Genomic DNA, 22,874 nt, shown 5'->3' with positions numbered 1-22,874 from the left:
GGATGCTGCCAAGAGAATGACAGCAACATTATTCCACCATTGCACTTTCAAAAAACAAGCATTAGAAAATATGAATTAAGCTAAAACACAGCTTTCTCTCCAATTACAGCGCCATGTGACTTTTTTTATGTAACCATAATCCTGCCATTAACTCTCCTAATCAAAGGGAAGAAAAAAAAATGTTGACTCCTGTTTTTTGGTGGGTTTGTTTTTCCTCCTTTTGCTCAGTAAAAGCAGGGTAAGACAGAAGCAAAAGCATGACCTGCCCCTTTCCTTCCCTGATGATTGGCCTCTTGGATATCATGCATTTTGAACCCTTTCAAGTTATAACCTCTTCTTACAGGCCTCCTGACTGTGGAAGTCTCAAAAAATCCACTTACTTTTCAGACAATACATGTATGGAAACCCCTTTAATTTTACACTTACTGAAAATATTTCTCTCCAACTGGATGTTTGATCTGAAGAGCCACTCAGCACTTTATCTGGAGCTAACTTTCACCTACAGAAAATACATTTTGCTTCATACAGCACCAAACCAAGACCTTCAGACCTTTCGTAAGAAAGATGCTATTAATAACATAAGAAGGCTACGACAGAAACATTTTTCTGCCTCCAATACATCTCCACTAAAGTCCCATAGTAAGTACTGTACGTTTTCCTTTTTCCTTCCCATTGCTAAAAGCTGGTTACTCCCATACTTGACATTGCTGCCAGTGCTCCATTTGTTTCACCTTGCATGTGTTAGTTTTCTTCAGATGCATTGATTTCCTCATGCTACTTTATAGCTTCGTAAGTGAAGCAGCGTGACATGAAGCGTACATACCTCATCTATCCAGTGCTGCCTTGCGATTCTGAGAGAGGTGAGACCCGGGTCACGATTCTATCAACAGGAGAATCATTTCCTACAAGGGCCGCAAATATTCCTCACGTGTATGTTTTCAAAGCTACCTAGCTTTCAGCCTTGGACTGCCGCAAATCTTCCACTGAAGTGACTATATCAACAAGAAGACTGAATTAAGATTCAGTTTCGCTCTAATCCCAACAAGCATGAGAGCTGTCTGTTATCAAGCATGTACGTTTTAGGTAAGACCACATATAGAAACTTGATACCAAACTGACCACAAAGAGAGACGTCTCAACTGTTCTACATTCGGTTTTGTCTGTTATGGTTACCAACAGCCTGTAAACACATGAAAAACACATACGCAACGAGAACAGCTAACGCTCACAGCAAACCAGAAATAGCAGCATGGGAAACTTAACTTTCAGTTTGTACTTGAAGTGAACTATCAGTAGTGACGATCCAGACCTTCCAAAACCAAAGCAACAGTCTATCCACATCCACAGTAATATACTGACCAGATCTACATAACCTCCTCTTAGCAAATGCTTAACATCAGACTTCATGACCAGTGAAAAAACTGGTGCAAAACATGACTTTTTTTTTTTTTTTTTCCAAAACTGCAGGGAGAAATCAGATTCACTTTAGTCTAAAACACATCAATTTTTCATTGTTGTTCCTGCTGAACACATTATACAAACAAACTTAATTCCAAAAGCCAGGTACTTAAGCTAAAATAATGTTAAGACTACTTCCTCAAAACACATTCTTGTGTCAAATTTAACATTTTCAGGGTTTCTGTTTATACCTTTTAAGAGGCAAATCACTCCAAGGAAATAAACAGGAAGTTTACTGTGACACTGGCAGCTTTACCCTTCTCAAGTAATATGTAGTTCTCATTTTTTTTTACCTACCAAATAAGTAGTTCACCTACATCTGCACTGTTACTTTATAGTCTCTTTAATATCTGCATCTTTTCACCTAATTTAACAAACAGAAGCGAGAGAAGAAACTTTTGGAAACATAAGGAGTTGCATCATGAGAAACGTATTCTTTAATAGAAAGTAAGAAAAACCTCCCTACTGACCTTTTATTCAGAATGAGGAAAAAGATAAATATCCACAGCTCTTTATTCCATTTGGTAGGATTTTAAGATCCACCTATGCATGTATAAGCACAGAACACACGTTTTAGCCACATCGGAATCACCTAAACAGATTTTTATGTTCCATAGTTTTTACATGCATTCCCTCCTCGGTGTGCTGATTATAGTACAGTGCTGTTCTTCATCTACAGCAGTTTCAACTTAAGAATACAGTATAAGCCAACCTAGAGAAACAGGCATTAGTTGCTAATAGAAAGAATCACAGAAAGGTCTCACAACAGTTAACTAAAACATGAAGTTTTTTTTTTTTCTTTAAATCACAGTTTTAAAATATAAAAATTGAACTTTCCCTATAACTGAAACATATTTACATGAACATTTTAAAAGGATGATCTGTAACTTAGACCTAATCGCTGTCATCTGAACCACCTTCAGACCCCTCATCATTCGATGCTTCTGGTTCGGATTCATTGCCAGAGCCCCTGCCAGAACCCTCGTTGTCAGACCCTCTCTCAGAATCTCTGTCTGAGTCAGCACTGCGAGAAGCCGGGCGCGATTCATTCTCTGACCCACCGGAACGACTTCTCCCTGACTGTACAGACTCGTTGTCAGACTGCTCCGAATCTGACCGCCTCCTTTTCCTGGCCGGCCGGTCACTGTCAGAATCTTCCTCAGAGGGGTGGACACTGGACCTCTTCGGACTCCCTGCCTCGCTACCGGATTTGTTTCTGTGGTCAGAATCGCTGTCTGAAACGATGCGTTTACTGTGCTGCTGTTCCCCATCGTCTGAATCGCTGTTGCTATTCCTAGCGTGTCTGTAGGGAAGAGAAAAAAACCCCAGTATTAAAAGATGCTTTCCTTAGCTTAGAAATAAAATGAAACACCAGGATTTGAGTAATGCTAGCATTATCAGGATGAGAACAAGTGGAGTTAATATGCAACAGACAGTGATGTGAGTACAATGAAAGGTGTCTCATTATCTCTGCATTATCTCATTGCTATTAACACTGCAGTTTCTCTGGAAAGCATGCATTGAAACTTCAGTACGTACCAAGTTAATTACAATTCTTACCCGTCATCAGCAATTTTGAGTTTATCCTCATCAGAAGAATCATCACTTGATGAAATGATGGCTTTTGATTTGATCTTTCCTTTCATCGAAGGAGGCAGACGTTCTGGTTTGGGCTGTAAAGAGGAAAAACAAAGGGTTGCTTGTTCATGTGGCTGGTTAATGCATGGAGCCCAAACACAGAAACAGATTCAGAAAACTAGACGTGCTTTTAAAAAATTTTCCATTTACTATCATTTAATTGTAGATGGCTTCAGAAATATCCTTTCCATCCTTGAAGAAGCAATAGCAACAGGGGAGGGGGACGAGAGCTCGCTCAAAGGCAGTTTGCTACAAGAAGTTTTGTTGTAATTTTCAACATTAATAAATCTCTCTTGACTAGAGCAATGCTGAACTCCAAACGCATATTTAGAAAGTGATGCAGTTATTCAGGGTTTAACTTACAGCCTTCTTCTTCTCTGCTTTGGGTGGACGTCGTTTTTTAGGTCTTGGACCGTTTTCATGTTCTTCATCATCACTCCCCTCATCCGCCTTCTGGGGTCTTAAACGCAAACATATTTTATACGATGTAAAGCATAACAGTGCAAAACACATTAAAGAAATACCAGTCTCAAGAAATGTCTGGTCTATCAAGTGTTATTCCTTTTGCAGAGTGGCTGTTTCTCATAATGTGCATGTGTAAATAAAAATGAAGGTGACCCCTTGACAACCGCTCATTTTTTAAACTGTTATGAAAGACTGCATGAGAATATACTTAAAAGCCATACTATTTCTCTGGGAAGTCTAACATTAAAGTCATATCAGTTACCTCCTCCTCTTCTTCTTCTTTCTCTCACCCTCCTCTTCTTCCCCATCTTGTTCACTACCACTGCCCTTCCTCTTCTTTTTCTTTCTAGACACGGGCAGATCTTCATCACTGTCATCGTTGACAAACTCATCAAACTCCCCTGCTCCTTTTTTGGAACGCTATAATACATAAAAGCCCCACAATATAGCCTATTATTCACCTTCCAGCTAAAAAGGTACCAGAAAATAAGTCAGAATGGAAACTTTATCATCTCAAAACACTTCTGAAGATAGAAACATACAGACCTTCTTGTGCCAACTTTCCCATAATCTCTAGATAGGTACAATTCTGATACGGATTCCAAGTTTGCACATAATAAAATAATCCTCTTCTGTTGTTTTAGCGATTGAATAGAACAGATTTTGGTGATGCCACCATGCTTGAAACGTTTAAGTATTTGCTTCCAATTTTTACATTTTAATACTAAACCTGTGCAATTTCACTTAGTGCAGCCTAGGAGCTTGAAATTAAAAACTTGCTACTGCAAGAGACCATACATCAAAAGGGGAAAACGAAGGACATTAAAAAAGAAAACAATTTGTTCTACCCTGCCTCCGCCACCACCACGTTTCTTCTCCTTTGATCCTTCTACTTCACCAGTGAACATCAGAATATTCTTGGTTTTCTCCACATATTGAGCTCTTTGTTCCAGAAGTTTTTTCTGTTCTTCTTTTTCTCTTAGGCGCTTCTCTTCCTGAAACAGAGAGAAAACTATTGAATTTGTGGTGATTATAATTGCAGGCATATAAATTATTTGCTGACAAGAAACTGAAAAACTGATTTTTAACAGTCTATGTCACAGCAGAAGGTCCACATGGCAAAAAAAAAAGTTTTCTCCAAGCCTACGGTAGAGCAGGGAAAAGTCTGAAAGAACTGTTGCACCAAGTGCTTCCTCATCCAGCCTGTCAGTACAGAAATTTGGCCGCAGACCTACTGGGGCACCAATTTTACTTCATTATAAAAATAAAACACTATTTCTGAGGTTATGGGGAAGAAAGAGTGATTAGTTTAAAAGATTTTCTGCTAGCACTTACTATAACTACAAAAAACAGCTACTAGACATTTTATCAGTAACACCAGGTACTGCCACAGAGCAACAAGAGGATATATATTGTTGACAAGCATACTTTTTAAAAGTGAAGTATACGTTTTTAAAAATACAGTATACAGAATGTAACAGAATGAAACCTGTTCTTTAAGTAGTTTTTGGCGAAGCAGCTCCTTCTCTTGCTCTTGCTTTGCACGCAGCTCCCTCTCTTCTTCATCCTGTTTGCGTGCCCGAGCCACGTGATACTGGGCTTGACTCAGTAAGTCAGAGCACTGCCTGTAACATGCAACGTTTTCAAGTAAAGGAAGGTGGCAGACACATACTACCAGAAGAAACAGTTTTATGAAGGGCACGCGTCACACTACGTTCGTACCCCCGACAAAGAGAACAGATTACTTGAAATGGCAAAATAGAAGAGTAGTACAGACTTCTGAGTAAACTAAAGCACGAGTAAGCTACGCGCGTTCAATACCCTTTGGCTCATGTTACAGTGACGTCTCTTTTAATATTAAGATCAAAATTTTTTCCTCTGTACAAAGTGCTTTATTTAAGATGTACAGTGCATGATGGCCAACAGATTTTGTTTGTATATGGCTATGAAAATCTTAGAATATACAATAAATGAAACTGATTTCAATAGGCTTGTGTGTAAGCTCATTACCCTGAGCAAAAGTTAAAGCAGACTAGACTCTGCAAAACAAGTTTTTCATGTTTTAATAAATGACCAATGCTATTCACCCATAAACTACTCAAAAAATCTCAGTGAAGGCAAACTTGTTAGATTATTATGTTTAAAGTTGAAACAGTGAGAGCCAGAGATGTTTAAATAAACGTCACTTCACACACAGTGATGGAAAATTTGCCATTAAAACAGCTAAAGCTTTGCAGGCTCCAGCTAACAGCAGATACCACACGGTGAGTTTTAGACTGCACAGAACTGTTAGAAAGCAAAACCAGGAAAAGAATGAAACAGTAGCAGGGAGTAACCCTTCACTTGTATTTCTACTGTTCTAAGACATTGTCAGTTTAAATTTTGGAACCCAGTTTTAGCACGAAAAACAAGACAAAAATATTCCACTTGGTCTCTAATGAAGGATTTGTTTGTGGGTTTGGGGTTGGTTTTTTACCTGGCTTCTGTAGCAGCAAGTGCCAAGTCAAATCTCATCTTATCACCTACTTTACTCAAGTAACTAAAGTACCTGGAGGAAAAAACAACAAAACTAAGTAAATATGGCATTACTTACATATTTATTGTAATTTTGCCTTAAACCAAAGCATTTACTCCTGAATTACAATCTTATCAAACTCAACAGATGAGTAAATCTCACTGATTTTCTCTGTGCAGACCCTTTTAATACAACAGTATAAATGTATATTCACAGTTCTCCAAATTTAAAACATTCTAAAACCACTCTAGAGCAGAACAAAACCCCTGAAAAATTCTAAAGAGAGTTCTAAGATTTCATTTACTGCTCCTAGCAATAAGTACATTGCTGATCCCAGCACATTTATTCCTTATCTGCCACAGCTTCATTGCCTGAATCCAGCCTAAGGAAAAGAAGGAAATCTTGTTTTTTAAAAGTCCTTCCAGAACACCCTCCTTGAGCCTAGTTGACAGGCCCTCATGAATACAACAAACCTTTAAGTAGATGGGTAAGCTGTGATGATCAGTGTCTTGAAAACAGTTTCTTCAATTAATTTAAAGAAAACAACTTCCTAACTTTCAAGGTTGCCAGTTTCTTCCCATATTCCATTAAAGATGTTTTAAATGACGTGCTTTTGTGCTAGACTGAACTCAAGTTCTTGTGCATATGGAGAAAATAATTTCTTGCTAAAGTTTTAGGTTGTTGAAAATATTTTCCAAAGTGATAGACATCTGAAAAATAAAGGCTTTCAAGCAACTTTCTCAAAACAGTAACATCAAGCTTCTAATGGAGTTTAAGTTAGAATTTGTGTCTGAATGTTTAGTTTGCATTATGTAAAGCAACAGAATTGTGAAGTGCTTGCTTGTATGAGAGGCTTGCTTTAGTTGCCAAAATTACTGAAAGGCAACATCGATCCTCAACATAACAGCAGAGCTAGGAACGCATAAAGCAAGCACCAGGTACACCCGCAATACCTAGGAGCAGAGTAAGTGGTTGAAAAAGATGGTTACAGTTGGATCAGATTAATCACACTGTTCTCTGCCCAGATTTTTTTCTTTCTTTTAAGAAGAGAACTAAAAGATCCCAAACACACTGAAATTCCTTCTGTTCTTAAGACATGAAAGTACTGAGGCTTTATTTGCCAAGGAGGGCAAAATTCGTTTTCAAGAACTACCAATCATTACCTAGCCTTATACAATATAAATAGGTTTGGTTTTGAGCCTTATAGGCTGCTTTGAAAGAAACCATCAAAAAAAAGTATTAAGTTAGTGGAATAATTTTCAAGGGTTTTTTTTTCAGCTGTGCTTTTCCAGGAAGAAGCACATCTTCATCGTAGTAATATAAAACCCTTTGGGAAAGATATTGTCCACCTGGCCAAACAAAACTGGCTCTTGAGCAAGTTTGAATACATAGTTTTGTCAGGCTCAATCTTTATTTTCCTACTAGAAACTCTAGAATTACATACAGCGCTTCACAGGAGATGATTGCGTCTAACCAGATTTGTGAGCTATGCTGCAAATTTACCACAAGGGAACAACAAAATAGATGATAATGATTAGAAAGAAATCATCTTTACCTGTGGGCGAGCTCCAGTTCTTTCACAGCATTAAGCACCTCCTTTAGATTGCTTTTTTCATCTTTCAGGACAGAGGTAGCTAGTCTTTGGAGCACTAAAGCCACATTAAACATAAGGACTGTATCACTTGGCGCTACATGCCTGGCCTGTAAATAAAAAGCACGCTGTGAAGATGTGCTGCAGTGTGATACAGGGGTATACTGAAGTGACACACAGAGAGTAAGCACCATTATTTCAATCCAAGACTACAGAATTTAGAGACACCAACATGCACCAACTCACAGTAATTTCACTCTGCGACATACGATATTTTATATTCGTACCTTTAACAAAGTTTGTTTGCATTCCTGTAATTTCCCACATTTGAAGAGCGCCCGGGCCAAATATAGTAATACTTCAGTATTTTGATGCTTATAGAACTTCCTGAGGCAGTTTTCATACTGAAATGGAAAAAAAAAAAAATCCAAGTAAGAGGCGACAATCATTACTTATTTAACCTAACTCTAGCAACTGTTTCTACTCCTAAAAAGCATTACTGCAATATGCCTTTTGTTTTTTTAAGTGTGTCATGCTACATAGATGCCTCCTTTTCACTGATCAGAAAAGTCTTTCTGCTGTTCTGTAGCAAGTACCTGATTTTCCTGAAAACTGACAGCAGTCCAGGAGGCTCTCTATGTCTTAAAATACAACAGAACAGGTACAATAGGTGGTACTTGCAAAGTAAGTCCAACAAACATGACTTATTTTAAGTGCACTCAATCATTCTCTGCTGTATGATGTGAAATCTATTTTCTTTATTCATACAAGATATTTTATAAATTAAAACATATTTAATGTAGTAATTCCATATATCTGATGCAATTAATTAAAAAAAATATCCACCTTTCAGATAACTCAGCAACGTGTTTGTTTTGTCCACCTAGCTGAATAACTTGGCATGCCAAGGGTTATCTAGTTGTCTAAAGTGTAAAGGAAGACTTGTTACTATAGGTTTTGTGGGTCTAGAATCAAAGCTTCAGTTACAAAACCTGCATCCTTTTCAGTAACAAGCACCTTCTGTTTGACATAACTCTTTTCTCAAGGAATCATTCACCCTTTCTAAACCTCCAAAACAGTAAGAAACACAAAGTCATTTTTATTTCCAGCTCAATATAGGAACTGCCCTAACTGTAATGCCTGAAGTCACTGCTCTTGGATCACACTGTTGTGAGCGCCCAATTTTCACTCGCCATTAGAGTCAAAGTTTTTGTATTTAGCCTGTGTCTGCCTCGGATTTGTACGCTTTAAGGTAGAGTATAGTCGAATAATTGTTGTGGCTGTAATAAGCTAGACTATTCAATTCAATTCATCTCTCTTTGAGTCCAGTATCATGTATCTCAGACTGTGGCTTGTACTGGCTGCATAGCACAACCCAGGGAACAATAAAACACTGCAGTAAATAAACGCATTTCTACTAACAGCTTTAGTTAAATATTAGCAAATGAGTACAACATTTTTCTGACAAATCAAAAGGTGAAAATGATACCCAGTTTCCCACTGCAACTCAAACACAACAGAATGAATTGGATTGTGTTACCAAAGCTTTTTAACAATAGTTCACTAGAGGAGAGGGACTGGTGAGGTCTTGATCAGACAAGAAAGGCCCCCTATCTCTTCCTTATGACCACCACAAAAGGCTTCAACATTCCTTTAAGTATTTCTGAGCCTCAGTGTGGACCCACTCTCAAGGAAAGAATATTGTCCTTAGCTTCTGTCCTGTTCAGCATACGCTTCTTTTTATTTTTGAGCTTACTTGTATGCTTTTGAACAATTGAGGGAATTTAGTTGGAATAGGCTGATATTTGGAAGTTAGCTTGCTTGAGCAGGGTTGAACCAGATGACCTCAACCAATTTCTTCCAACATGAATTCCCCTGTGATATTAACTTTGGTGGAAGAAATCATGGCACAGTCAGCTTTTCAGACAGCTCCAATTATTACTTATGCAATCATTTGCAAGAACAAAAACAGGAACTGTTGCTATTAAAAAAATCCCAGCAACAAATTGCATTTACTTTCTTCAGTAACATCTGAATGTAAATCACATACAGTTAACTACACTGACTGAAACCTCTCTCACTAAAAATTAATTCTGTGACCAAAATTCTACTCCAATTATGTTTTAACTCTGCTAACAACAAAAAAAAAAGTGTACAAATGGTAGTTTCTTTGTTACCCCTTACCCATTTGGCAGTCTGGTTTTAAATCTAGACTTGACAGCTAACAGCATGCTAGAAACAGACCTAACTTGTTAAAATATTATTCAGAAACTTTCACAGCTGCTGTAACAGCAGAGAGACACCCAGAAGTCATCTAACCCAACATATTATTTAGTTCAATTTAGAGATGTTACCATCTGCACAGCACTGATGTACTGTTTCTGTTCTACGTAGATATGTGCCAAATTCAGCCACACATCACTGATATCTGCTGTTGCCTCTCTCACTTGGGCAAAAACATCACGAGCTTCACGGAAATATCCTTTATGTGCCAAGACAGCTCCTAAGGGGAGAGTAATATTTACAGTGTAAGCTTCTAGGTTCATGTACTATGTACTCTTTCCAAAGAAAACAAAATATTGCCTGAATGAAGTTCCCCATTAAAAACTAAGTGACATAGTTGCACATGAAAGCTACCCTTTCCTGTGCTCCACTACATAGCATTGAGGCCCTGCAAAAACAATTCTCTACTAAAGCATGAAATGTAAGAATATCATCACCTCTGAAGGAAAATTAGAGTCTAATATTCACCTATGCCATTAGCAGCATACAAATTCTTTGGATCATTTCTGAGTACTTGCTTGTAGATTGCCAATGCACGGTCTTGATGACGCTTCTCCTGCAGAATGAAGTACCTCAGTTAATCACTCATTTCTATAATGGGGTATTAAAAGATCTACCCAGGAGTTTTACACAGTATAAGATGCCAAAGAAGCATCAAGGAAAGGCTCTGAGTAGCTAAGAGCCTACAAAAGTTAAATAAATAAAGCCACACACAGGGCAGACAGACTCCCATTACCTTTTCTCTGTCCCTTGTAGGTTGGTGTAGTGTCTGTAGCCAGACGTTGCCAAGAGCCAGCATGGAGTAAGTATCATTTTGTGTGGAGGGCTGTTTCAATATCCTTTCAAATTTCTTCTGTCCTGGACCCCATTCTTGTTTAGCCAAATGAAGATTGCCAATCAGAGACCAAGCATCTGGATGGTCCTAAATAAAAATTCACTGTAATTTGCAAAAGCATAATTTTCCCTTGCAAGGTTACTTTTTCAATTATAAAACGCTATTTTTCTTAAACAGAATTCCGTATTTTAAAAAAAACATAACAAAACACACAGACAGCAGATTATATTAGTTTTTTCTTCCCTTAATTTATGTGAACAAAATCAAAACGCAATGAAAGGAAAACAAAATTTTAAGGTAATATTTCAAGTGTTTTAACTTTAAACATTTAAAGGGTTACAAACCTGATTTATCTGAAGTGCTTCTTTAAACCAATCAGAAGCCTCATAAAAATTTCCTTTATCCCTAGCCATAGCTCCCAAGCGCAAGTAGCCTAAAAATAAAAATGGAAAATAAAATTTTTTTTAAAAAATCAGGAAACAGGTTACAGTTATTTCAAACAAAGAAAATATTGGCCATGCATGAATTTCAAAAGCAATCTTTTTGTTGGTCTGCCAAGGACAGCAAACATCGAGACACCTTTCATACCTATTCACAATGAGACACACCACGTGAAGAGGAACGTCCATCCACAATGGTGATACAGAAATTGCAGATTTCTAACAGTTAAAGTAATGTGAATGTTTTTCATTAGTTTTGGAGGTTAAAGACAATTGAGAAACCTCAAAGAAAGGATACATGAATTACATAACTCTCTCCCTTCACTTTAAACAGCCCTTCCAACTCCACAGTCTTTAGGAAGAGTATCAGTTAGCAGGTGACAGCAGAAAACAAACAGGGAAAAGGCTGTAGGTGAGGCTGGGGCATGCTGTGTGCTGCAGCTTGCTGAGCAAAGCTACCACCTTGCCTTTGCAGCAAATATCACAGGTCAGCTGCTTGAGGGCAAGAGGAAAAGCAGAGTGAGGAAGGAAAACAGGATGTGCCATAGAAGCTGTGCTAACACCCTCACCAGCTCTTCTTCCCTTGAGGAAGGCCAAGGTCCAAGATAAAATGATTCTCCCAAAGGGTCTCTATTTCCACCCACACAGGCAGCATTGCAAAGCCTGGGGGTATCAAGTGGATGGCCTTGATTGCACCCGAGGGCTGAGGTACCAAGGCTTTGTTAGGGGTGGGGCACAAGTACACAAAGGCATGCAAGTCTAGATAAGCTAATTTTGCTAGATTTTTGGAGTACAGTATGATTTACCAATAATTCGAAGGCTTAAAGATGGATATTAGACTATAAGGATGATGCAGGCCTTAAAAAAAAAAAAAAAAAAGGTAGGGAAATAGCATGGAGGTAAGCCCCAAAACTACTCTGAAAAAAAGCGTGACCAGAAGACACTGTAAATGGAAAGAATTTTGGGATTAAAAGGAGGACTGTGAAACTAAAATACCAAATGTTTCTTACAATCAACGTAATTAGGATGTTCTCTTAAAATGTTTTTATAGAGTTTTTCCGCTTCATGAAATTCACACATAGCCTCATAGAGTCTGGCGAGGTTATAGGACGTTGTTACAGAGATAGCATTGTAATAGTGCTCATCATGTTCAGCTTCTGCTTTTGCACGATCCAGCGATGCCAAAAAGTATTTCTAAAGTATAAAAAGAAAAAAGGAATAAAGCACTCCAGAATATTCTTAAAGGAAAACTTCCAGGGGATCAAACTGTGAGGAAGCACAAACCTTTGCTTCTCCTAGGTTTCCCAGCCTGAAGTGCAGAGCACCCACATTATTCAAAATCTCTGGTGGGACATCAGCCTGTACTTTCTCTTGCAGAATGCGTGTGGCTGTACCATAGGCTGACAGTGCACCCTTTACAAAGGAAGAGAAAGGGGATAAAAGAAATAAGAGAATGAGCTCTCTGTGCTCGTGAGAAGCACACACATAGCTCACCAGGTGGATATTAATAATACCTGTATATCAGTCTGTTCCAGAATTTGGGCTAGCTCAATCCATGCCTCTACGTCATCAGGATATTGTTCTGTGACTTTCTTCAGATGTCCCTGAAAAACAGCAAAAAAATAATTATGCCTCTTTGCGGACACACAAACTGTTAAAAAAAAATATAAATATGATCAAAAGAAAGAGTGAACGTATTAACCTTAACACTAGAAAGATATTCCACACTGCAAAAGAAAACATCTTAAATATCTGCACAATTTTGTCACAAAAAACCTGCATTAGTTTCCTTCCTTCATTACTGTATTTTTCTGTAGAATATAACACCTGCTTGAAGTCTTAGAGAAGCAGGAACTATTACACCAACACGAGAGGCAAGAAAAATGATGTCTAACATTTTTTTGTATTTAGTTACCCAACATTACATTAAAACACACTTTCATTTAAAAAAAAAAGCATAACATTGTCCTTCCAGAGAAGCTAGGACAAGTGTTTTATGAAACTCACTAGCTAATTTGCTGTCTTCAGGAAAACATTAGCTAACTCACCATCTTCACAGAATTATAATATATATGTGAGGAATTCTGCTCTTTTCATAGTACCAAATACAAATGTGAGGCTGGGGCTTCTCTAAGTTCCTGGACTTGCTTTAGCCAGAGCCCTGTAAGAGTCTCAGCTCTGTCGAGAAGTTGTGCCTCTCCACAGTTCAGAGGATCTCTCATGACAGCCAATATTAAATAATCTATACCTACAGCCAAGTAACCCTGAGTTTTATGCAACTTCAGCTACAGCCTGATTTCAAGTCTGATTTTTAAGTTCTACTCTTGTATGTAAAGGCATGATGTTGGCAGAAGCAAAACTCACCTTTGCAATATCCCGTTTCTCCTGGTCTTCTGATGCCGCATAAAGAGATCCAAGGATTTTCATAGTCTCATAATTGTTAGGATAGGCTTTCAAAACTTTCTCAAAGCATTGTGACGCATTCTCTTTGTCCCCTCGATAAATGTACATTTGACCCAATCCAAAAAATGGAAGTACGAAAGAAGATGAGGCAAACTGAGTGGCCTGGTAATAATACTGGAAAGCTTGATCATAATCTTCCTAATGAGAAAGAAGTAATCAAAGAACAGGTAAGCTTTGTATGAACTTTTGTAAGACAGATTTTTAAAGCGTAATCTCAGTTTGAAAACTGCCCTACCTGTACATGAAAAGACCTAGCCAGCTGGTAACAACTCTCTGCCTGCATTGCTTCAACTTCGGTATTATGGAAAGCATGAAGAGCCAAGTGTTGTACTTTACCATAGTCCTGAAAAAAAGGAAGTTAAATGAAATTTGAAAGTCTTCACTTGATTTATGGCGCAGTGATTTATTATTTAAACAATGATAGCTGGAAAATACAAGAAAGCTTTAGCCATAGCACTGACTAAATTAATAACAGGTTTAGTTTTACTGGTTACCGTTCTTTTCTCTGTTTCATATTTTAAAGCATGGAAGAACAAAACCAAACCAAACACCAAAACAACACAAAGGTGATCATGACTTAAAAAGTAAGCGTACCTTTTCTTTTCTTGAAAAAGGTTTACAGAAAATTTAAGTCAAAACCTTTACACCTGTGCACCTAGATTAACACTTCCATATTAGGCACCACTTAGCCTGACGAAAAGAGACTGAACCTAAAACCACAGTCCTTGTTGTTCAGAAGTTATCAAGCATTTAACTGTAAAATTCCACAGACCTCTTACCTTCTTGAAGAAGAAATGATTAGCCAAGTGGTTCAACACCATGGGATTACTCGGATCGATTGTGTAAGCCCTAGAGAGGAGCTGAACACCATTCTTGATGGAATCCGCCTAAAGGAAACACGGGAAGTTATCTGCACCATCTCAAAAGCTCTATCTTACAACATCTTCAAAAAAAATATTTTTTTTCCTGTGACACAGGAAACGAAAGTAATTTTCAATCATTCTGTGCTAACAAAAGATCTTTCTAGGGAGCTATGTGTTCTACAGACACCCTAACACTAAATGTTAGCAACATACAACTTTTTTTTTTTTTTTTTTAAACCACTTACACAAAGATCCTATCCTCCACTAATAACTTCCTTGGCATGGATTAACCATCTCGGATCTGATGATCCCAATTAAGCTATATGAGCATATGTATTTTTCTAGTGATAACATCTAGAGAGGTAGGATCACCACTTTATTGTAGTTTCATCAGCCTGCTTAAAATTTGTTCTTGCCTACTCTTTGGTTTACCACATGGCATGCATGCCAAGGCATCTTAAATACAACTTTTACAGTTGTTTGGAAGGTTATGTTCCTTAAAGTTCAGGACTAATCTCATGAGACTACATCTTTCACCTTGACTTTCCTGTTAGCATGACGCTCTTCCAACAAAAATTCCCAATGATCTGGAAAAAAGCTGCCATTGCAAGTGAGGTCTTCAAGTATTTGAGGACTTGTAGAGAATCTCAAGTACAAACTGACTTAGTTACCCTTCAGAGTCACAAATGACTATGCAAGGCTGGCTACTATACATATTATAACTACTACTCATTAAAGTAAGATTTTGAAATCAGCACTTTCGGGTTTTTTAAATAATTTGACATGCATTCACACATCTCCCCATGGATTTTTATTATTTTAATTAAAATAGTTGACCTAGCACTGTTTTTCTGTACTCAACACCTCTATAAGGAACAGAGTTAAAGATTTTTAACAACAGAAGAAAAAGTTACTCAGAATGTGCTGCTCACATCACAAGCACGTATCTGTAACATCATTCAGTAGTGACACAGACTTAAAAGTGATTTAACCACAAAGGTTATTGCCCCTTTTAAAAACTGGACTACCGTTCGAAGGATAAAAAGTTTGCTTTTTCAGGTAAGAAGTAAACTGAGTACAAATCCTTGTTAAGACAGACCCACCTCTTTATTATTGAGTTCCAGAACAGCCAGTCCCACCAAAGCCCCCACGCATTTTGAGTTTAGCTCCAGAGCCCTGCTGAACGCTAAGCGAGCTTTTTCCAGCTTGTTCAGTTTCACGAAGCAGTGGCCCATTCCTAATCGAACCTCAGCTAGAGAACAAGATGACATGATTCAAAATACCAAAATTTCAACTTTATGACTTTTTTTACATTCTGGGGGCTGGGTTTTTTTTTGACAGATACAGATCACAAAAAAAGCCCTTTGATATTTGAATTAGGAAGACTTGAGTTAGCTTGCAAGCCCAGCGAATACTTCCACTAGCAAACACTTTGTCTTACCTGGGCAACCTGGATTGGTACGCAATGCTTTCTTGTAGTAGGCAAGGGCTCCTCTATAATCTTTCTTGTTGAAAGAAATGCATGCTTTACCTGTTGTAACACACCAGTTACCAATAAAACAGAAATATAATCAAAGTAGTTATAAATCAGAAGCTTATAAGTATTATTTTATGCTGTGCCAATTTTCAAAAATTACCGTTAAAAACTAACATAAAATTCAGACAACTACAACTTATTACTTTTGATGGTGCCAAGTATATGAAAAAAATCAAACATGGGAAGATTAAAGTTATATTTTCATGGGTTTTGGCAGAAACTTAAAATTCTTTCCTGGTCCACAGGAAGGACACATACTAAGACTAGATTAATTAGCAAACAAATTAAAATACAAGTGTTACAGCTCACTGACCCCTTGCTACTGGTATCTTCACCTTTGACGGAGTACACAGCTTCCTTGGCATCATCAGGGATATATAAGTAGTTGGACTGGACGCATGCCCACAGCTCTCAGAATGTGCTAGCTAGCATTACGCTTTTTCCTAGCTCTTCCACCTAAGTATACTTCCCAAGTTTAAAGTCATCTCTGTCATGTGTTTCTCATCAAAAGCACACACTTCTTGATCACATTCTTTCTCTCTACTCACATATGCACCCCCTTCTTAAGCACATAATTCATTCCAAAACTCAACTGGAGAGACCAAGTCTTTATAAAAATACCCATAAACTCATACCGAGGAGGGCAGGGATATTATTTGGAGACTGGTTCAGCACAAAGTGGAATTGTGCATCAGCTTGGTCCATCTTATCACCTTCAAGCAGACAAAAGCAGGCTCTTCCCAACAAGTGATTCTAGATAAGGAAAAAAAAAAATGGCAATACATTTATTGTTGTAAAACGTTAAGATTAGACTACATGAAAGATTAACTGGCTATGCTACAATGCTTTCTGTAATTCATTTATTTCTCCTGCATTAGGAAGAAAAATAAAACTAAAAGGGTCTTTTCCATCCACTTCTAAAGTTCACATATCATCAAGCAATAGAGCAAACAACAACCCTCAGGCTGACTGACATAGTTCTGTCCAGCGTCCCAAGCTAGAGGTAATTATTCCTGGTGGCACCACGCACATTTCAGGTATTTACAAGTTCTGCTTATATGTGCTACACTTACAGACTTTAAAGCCCGAGCAGTTCCTATCCTCCCTTTGGTGTTTGCTTTAGAATCACTAAATAATTTACACATACGGATTTTTACCCAGATTTTGGTTTTACCTGATCATACATGATAATTTTGTCGGCCATAGTATAGAGCAAGGTAGCCTGTGTAATGAGCTCCTTCTTGTTATCTTTGTTCTTCTCCTTCCGAGCCTGCTGTACATAGTACGCTGCCAGAGTATCCAGACATGTCATTTGATCTTTCTCATGGTCTCTGTAGTCCAAGTTACCATCTATGCGTGCAGCTTCCAACAGCTTCACAAAGTCTTCTGTTTTTCCTTGTTTGTAGTATTCCAGCTATAAGACATACAGGTTTAACAGATGATGCTAACCCAATGAGTCAGTAACATCTCAAGCTGATGCTTTAGGTGTCACACAGATTCTTTTCCAGGATGTAGGGACAAATCAGACATACATGTAGGGATAATCAAAGGCATTCGAAAACTGCCAAATATTTTTCTGTCAGCACCCCAACACTGAGACACAAGTCTTAGAGTGATTTAGAAGTGAAGAATCAATTGTTTTTCCTCTGAACTACTTTGACTTTTTGCACATTTCACCATACTTTCCATGCACTTTTTTTATGAAGTGCATAAACAAAGGCACAAACCAGGACAAGTATAGATCAAAAAAACCCCAAATTCAACAGCAGGCCTCAAACAGCATTGTTTCATGAAAAAAGATGCATATGTCAAATCAGAAATATCTGGCCCAGAATCAGTGACCGAATAACTCTCTTCAGAATTCAGCTATCCCTGACATAAAAGTAAGGGAGTGGAAAGTATTACTTGATTATCTTAAAATATAATATTTAAATTAAAAGTATATATATATAAAAGTATATATACTAACCGCTAAGGCAATCCATATGTGCAGCTGAGTATGTTCCTGTTTCAGTATACTTATAACCTCATCACCCTCAGGTAACTGGTCGAAGTCAAGCTCAATAACCTGGAACCAAACAATACAGATTTTCTTTTTGCGAAGCATTAATGATGTTATTTATCGCTGAGTTCAAAGGAAGCTGGACATTTCAGATCACAAAACAGAAATAATTATTTGTTTAAACATGGTTATGGACAAAGGAAGTGATAACGTACTACTGCATTCTGAACAAGACAGAAGTGATGGCCTCTCACAAATATCAGAGAAAAGACAGCCCAACGTTTGGGATAGTAGTCGGGGAAAATAAGCAGAGATGCTAACTCAACTTCTTCCACCACAGATTTCAGGCTCAGAATTTTTAAAGTTCAACTAATAACCAACGTAACTGCACACCACTGAACTTCTAAAAGTACCTGTATTACAGGTAATACAAAGATCTAGGATACAGTCAAAATATTCCAAGTAGTCAGGTGTTGGAGAATAAATACCTAGGTTTTATCTCAGAGCCCTGAAATTTTGTAAAGTCAGCTTTATGCCCAATAAAATTAAGGGATTGTTGAAGTGACAAACGTTATAAAGAACAGACTAAATTTCTGAACATTAACGACGACAGCCATCATGAGCAAATGCGAGCATTGTTTTGCAAGTACGATTTTCCCACGTTGACCCACTCTTCTGATATGGAAAATGAGGAAAAAGGAACAGATACTCCCAAGGTGGGATGTTTGGGAACAGATCTTAACCTTTAGTTCACTTGCTACTCAGTCATGCTGCCGTTAATATTGCTCATCTGTGTTACAACTTATTTGACAGCAAGGAAGAGGGGCAGCTGTAGTACCACGGGACACCGGGCAGGGCCGGGGGGTCACGGCCAGCACGGGGCAGGCGCCGCTGGCCGGGGGACACTGGAGAGGGCGGGCTGGGGTTTCTTCCCGCAGAACGACACGCCGGTGTCCCCAGCACCCGGTCCCGCTCAGGGGAGGGAGCGACGCCCCCCTGAGCCCGGGGCAAAACTACCGAGAGGAAGCGACGACCGCCCGCGCGCAGCCCAGAGCGCAGCCCTCCCCTCCGCGCCCCGGCCTGCGCGGCCGGGACGGCAGGCAGGTATTGTCCCGCTGGCTTACGCGTACAGACCAGTGTTTACCTACGGGAACGCGGTACGGCAGTGCACGCGGTGCGGCACACCGAACGCACCCGCGGCTGCCCCCGGCCGTGCCTCTTCTCATGTCGCTTTGCAGCCGGTAAAGGCTTCCAGCCAGGTGCACTGAAGTGTCTGGGTTTTCCCCGCCTTTGCTGAGAAACAAGGCATAAATCCAAATCCGTGCCATCTGACAAGCTTAGTTGGTGTAATATCGTTAATACGCATCTACAATTTTTTAGCCACAGTGTGGCCAACTATTTGCAAATTATCCACCTGCTTTTAATTACAAATACTGAACCCGATAAAGTTCTGACTCCTGAGCCTAGGCCCTGATCCTGGGACTTGCTTGGTGTGAGGCGTTCAGCCACATGGAGGTGCATGAGCACAGAAGAAATGAAAAAATTGGGCTCCTAAATTGTTTTTTCTTTCCAATTGCGATGGCAGATGCACTGATGTATTTGGATAAAACACAGCATGCATCATAACATATGACTAATGTTAGTTATTTTTGCAGCTGTACCATGGGGAAAAAAAAAAGAAGGTAGTAAGACTTAAAGATCCACTGGCACATTTCTACTAAGAAGATTAAAAAAAAAAATCGGTGACATGCTACTTACACAGCTTAGTAAACCCTAAAGCAAACTTGATTTTGTCCTCTAGCTAACCATCCACAGAATACAGAATGTGGTCTGAACTGATAGTCATAACTATAAAGCATTAAATTACTACATTTTATTTAAAATTTTAATTGTGAATTGCTATAATAGTATCTATTATAGTAGTAACAACTAGCTTACTTGCAGTTACCTGTTCTCCGAAGCCAAAGCAAGTATTTTTAATTAGTTAACATTCTGAATCCCAACTTTAAGTTTTTATTTATGCACTAATTATACTGAACCGAGCTACTGATTTCTAGTATAGATTGTTTGCTCAGAGAATTGGTGTCTTTAAGATTTTACTTAGATGTACACCTAGAGAGATAGTAATTTTTTCTTAATACTTGCAATGAACTTGAGGAATGTTGCCATTCTGTATTCTATCTCTTTTTAAAATATTTAGTTTTACCAAGGTTTACACTTGAACAGACCAAAAGTTTTAAAAAGAAAAAAAATAGTTTGAGATGGAGACTACAGTGATTATTCTCTGCCAAAGCTTTCTTCTGGGAGGACTTGTTAGTTCTGATACCATGTTCTTTGAAATAAAATTGCTCAATTCACAGATCAAAATTACTTGATGTTTTAACACACTAGTAGCTAGCCCAAGAACATTGAGATCTAGCATCTCTATCATCTTCTAGTCTTTCTGATAAAATTATTTTTCATAAAATGTTTTTTGACAGGTACTTTGACATAAAATAACAGCAGATACTTTTGGTAAAATGGTTGAAATAAAATACGCTCTCCATGTTCAACGGAATGTTATTTGTGTACTGAAAATTGAAGGTAGGAAAAAACCTACAAAATGGGTACATAAATCAATGTCTTCTGCTACTATAATTGCACTTTTGGACATGTTACAAAAGTAGTGGAGGGACTAGATCTTATTTAAAACATCTCCTTGCTTTGTATAACTGTTAAAACAGTTATTTTCATTCTGAAATCTGTACATGCTCTCTAAAAGCCATGGTTTTAGCTGAAAGTTTAAAGAAAGGAAAACACATTATACAAGCAAGTACTTGAGTGTAGAAGTCAGTTCCAAAAATAACAATGAACAGTTGTGCTGAAATTCTCAGGAAGGATGAAGCCTGAGAATCAGCCTGAAGATGAAGAAAGCTTTTGGGAATATGTCAACAAATCTTTCTCTGTTTCCTGGGGGTGGCTGGTTGTTTTCAATGTCTTTTTCATTAATGTGATTTATAATATAAACTATATACTGACTTCTATACATAGAAATTAAATAGAAAAAGCAATTAATTTTCATGTCTCTAGTATCCATAGTCTTTTGTCTGATTATTTACTTTTCTGCTGTCCCTCTTTTTTTCTTCTACAGAACCCTTTCCACTTCTGTCTAAGCACTTAAAGTGACAACATTTAACCTTTTTGTACTTATCCTGGCAAATGAGATCGTTCAGATCTGTTCAATAGCCTGTGACTGCAAATACCCCTTATCTAGTTTTTTAAAAAAATAAATTAAAAGTTGATGTAAATCTCTTTTGCAGCACACAGAATTCTAAAACTTAAAGCCTAATGTGCTTGAAAACGTGAAGAGCAAAATCCTAAGTCTGCATGAGGACAAGGTTGAATGTCATGGATGTTGCAGAAACTGGGTATGATTTATATTTTAATTCATAAGATACTTTGGAATGCCTGCCTGTGTAGATGTTTTGAATATGTAAAGTTTAAGATGTGAACAGGAGACCCAAGCTTGAAAGTTTGGGTACTGTGTCATTTTTGATACCTGAGTAAACATTCAAAGCTATTAAAATGTTATTCCATAACCTTTTAAATATATTTTTTTAGTGAGGAATGCAAAATAAATAAAAATTTGTAGTTTGAAATAAAGTATATGTACACACATAGATATATATATCTTCCCCTTTCTTCCACGTGTACATTATATTAAATGTTTAATTTATAACATACTATATAATACATTATACATTTAAAATAAACTGTAAGTAACCTAGCTCTTCTGTCAATTTACATATCCATGAACTTAGATTTCATGAATTTTACTTCTGACCTTACTAGAAACACTGCTGGAATACATAGCTACAAGTTGAACAGTATTTACTCCTAACATCAGTTGTCAGAGATGTTGGGATTTTAATAAGGTTTACCTTGTGCTCGCCAGTGTATTTTCATATAACTCTGTGCCCTCCTCGGTATGAGTTTATGGGTATTTTTATAAAGACTTGGTCTCTCCAGTTGAGTTTTGGAATGAATTATGTGCTTAAGAAGGGGGTGCATATGTGAGTAGAGAGAAAGAATGTGATCAAGAAGTGTGTGCTTTTGATGAGAAACACATGACAGAGATGACTTTAAACTTGGGAAGTATACTTAGGTGGAAGAGCTAGGAAAAAGCGTAATGCTAGCTAGCACATTCTGAGAGCTGTGGGCATGCGTCCAGTCCAACTACTTATATATCCCTGATGATGCCAAGGAAGCTGTGTACTCCGTCAAAGGTGAAGATACCAGTAGCAAGGGGTCAGTGAGCTGTAACACTTGTATTTTAATTTGTTTGCTAATTAATCTAGTCTTAGTATGTGTCCTTCCTGTGGACCAGGAAAGAATTTTAAGTTTCTGCCAAAACCCATGAAAATATAACTTTAATCTTCCCATGTTTGATTTTTTTCATATACTTGGCACCATCAAAAGTAATAAGTTGTAGTTGTCTGAATTTTATGTTAGTTTTTAACGGTAATTTTTGAAAATTGGCACAGCATAAAATAATACTTATAAGCTTCTGATTTATAACTACTTTGATTATATTTCTGTTTTATTGGTAACTGGTGTGTTACAACAGGTAAAGCATGCATTTCTTTCAACAAGAAAGATTATAGAGGAGCCCTTGCCTACTACAAGAAAGCATTGCGTACCAATCCAGGTTGCCCAGGTAAGACAAAGTGTTTGCTAGTGGAAGTATTCGCTGGGCTTGCAAGCTAACTCAAGTCTTCCTAATTCAAATATCAAAGGGCTTTTTT

At 37.9% G+C, this 22,874-nt stretch overlaps 2 protein-coding genes across 11 annotated transcripts in view; one reads left to right on the top strand and one right to left on the bottom strand.

Annotated features, from left to right (window-relative positions):
• Positions 1-286: 286 nt before the first annotated feature.
• Positions 287-19,316, bottom strand: CTR9 (CTR9 homolog, Paf1/RNA polymerase II complex component). The gene is made up of 25 exons (XM_026850677.1): positions 19,239-19,316; positions 18,058-18,156; positions 17,263-17,502; positions 16,724-16,841; positions 15,993-16,082; positions 15,655-15,803; positions 14,468-14,575; positions 13,924-14,031; positions 13,590-13,826; positions 12,740-12,829; positions 12,510-12,638; positions 12,236-12,419; positions 11,130-11,218; positions 10,687-10,872; positions 10,419-10,506; positions 10,022-10,170; positions 7,955-8,071; positions 7,632-7,777; positions 6,038-6,109; positions 5,051-5,186; positions 4,410-4,556; positions 3,824-3,981; positions 3,460-3,556; positions 3,019-3,131; positions 287-2,761 (listed from the first exon to the last, which is right to left on the bottom strand). Exons 1-25 carry the CDS (start codon positions 19,314-19,316, stop codon positions 2,353-2,355), a joined length of 3,537 nt encoding a protein of 1,178 aa, XP_026706478.1. The 3' UTR covers positions 287-2,352.
• Positions 19,317-21,392: 2,076 nt separating this feature from the next.
• MRVI1 (murine retrovirus integration site 1 homolog) overlaps positions 21,393-22,874 on the top strand; it is an 80,322-nt gene continuing 78,840 nt past the window's right edge. For all 10 annotated transcript variants that reach the window (XM_026850712.1, XM_026850714.1, XM_026850716.1 and 7 more), the window contains exon 1: positions 21,393-21,497. The gene's annotated coding sequence lies outside the window, so the exon portion shown is untranslated. The remainder of the gene's footprint in view (positions 21,498-22,874) is intronic.

This window comes from Athene cunicularia (genome assembly GCF_003259725.1).
Source record: "Athene cunicularia isolate RWA chromosome 5 unlocalized genomic scaffold, athCun1 chr5_part3, whole genome shotgun sequence".
NCBI lineage: Eukaryota > Metazoa > Chordata > Aves > Strigiformes > Strigidae > Athene > Athene cunicularia.
This window is presented reverse-complemented; position numbering and strand designations above follow the sequence as displayed.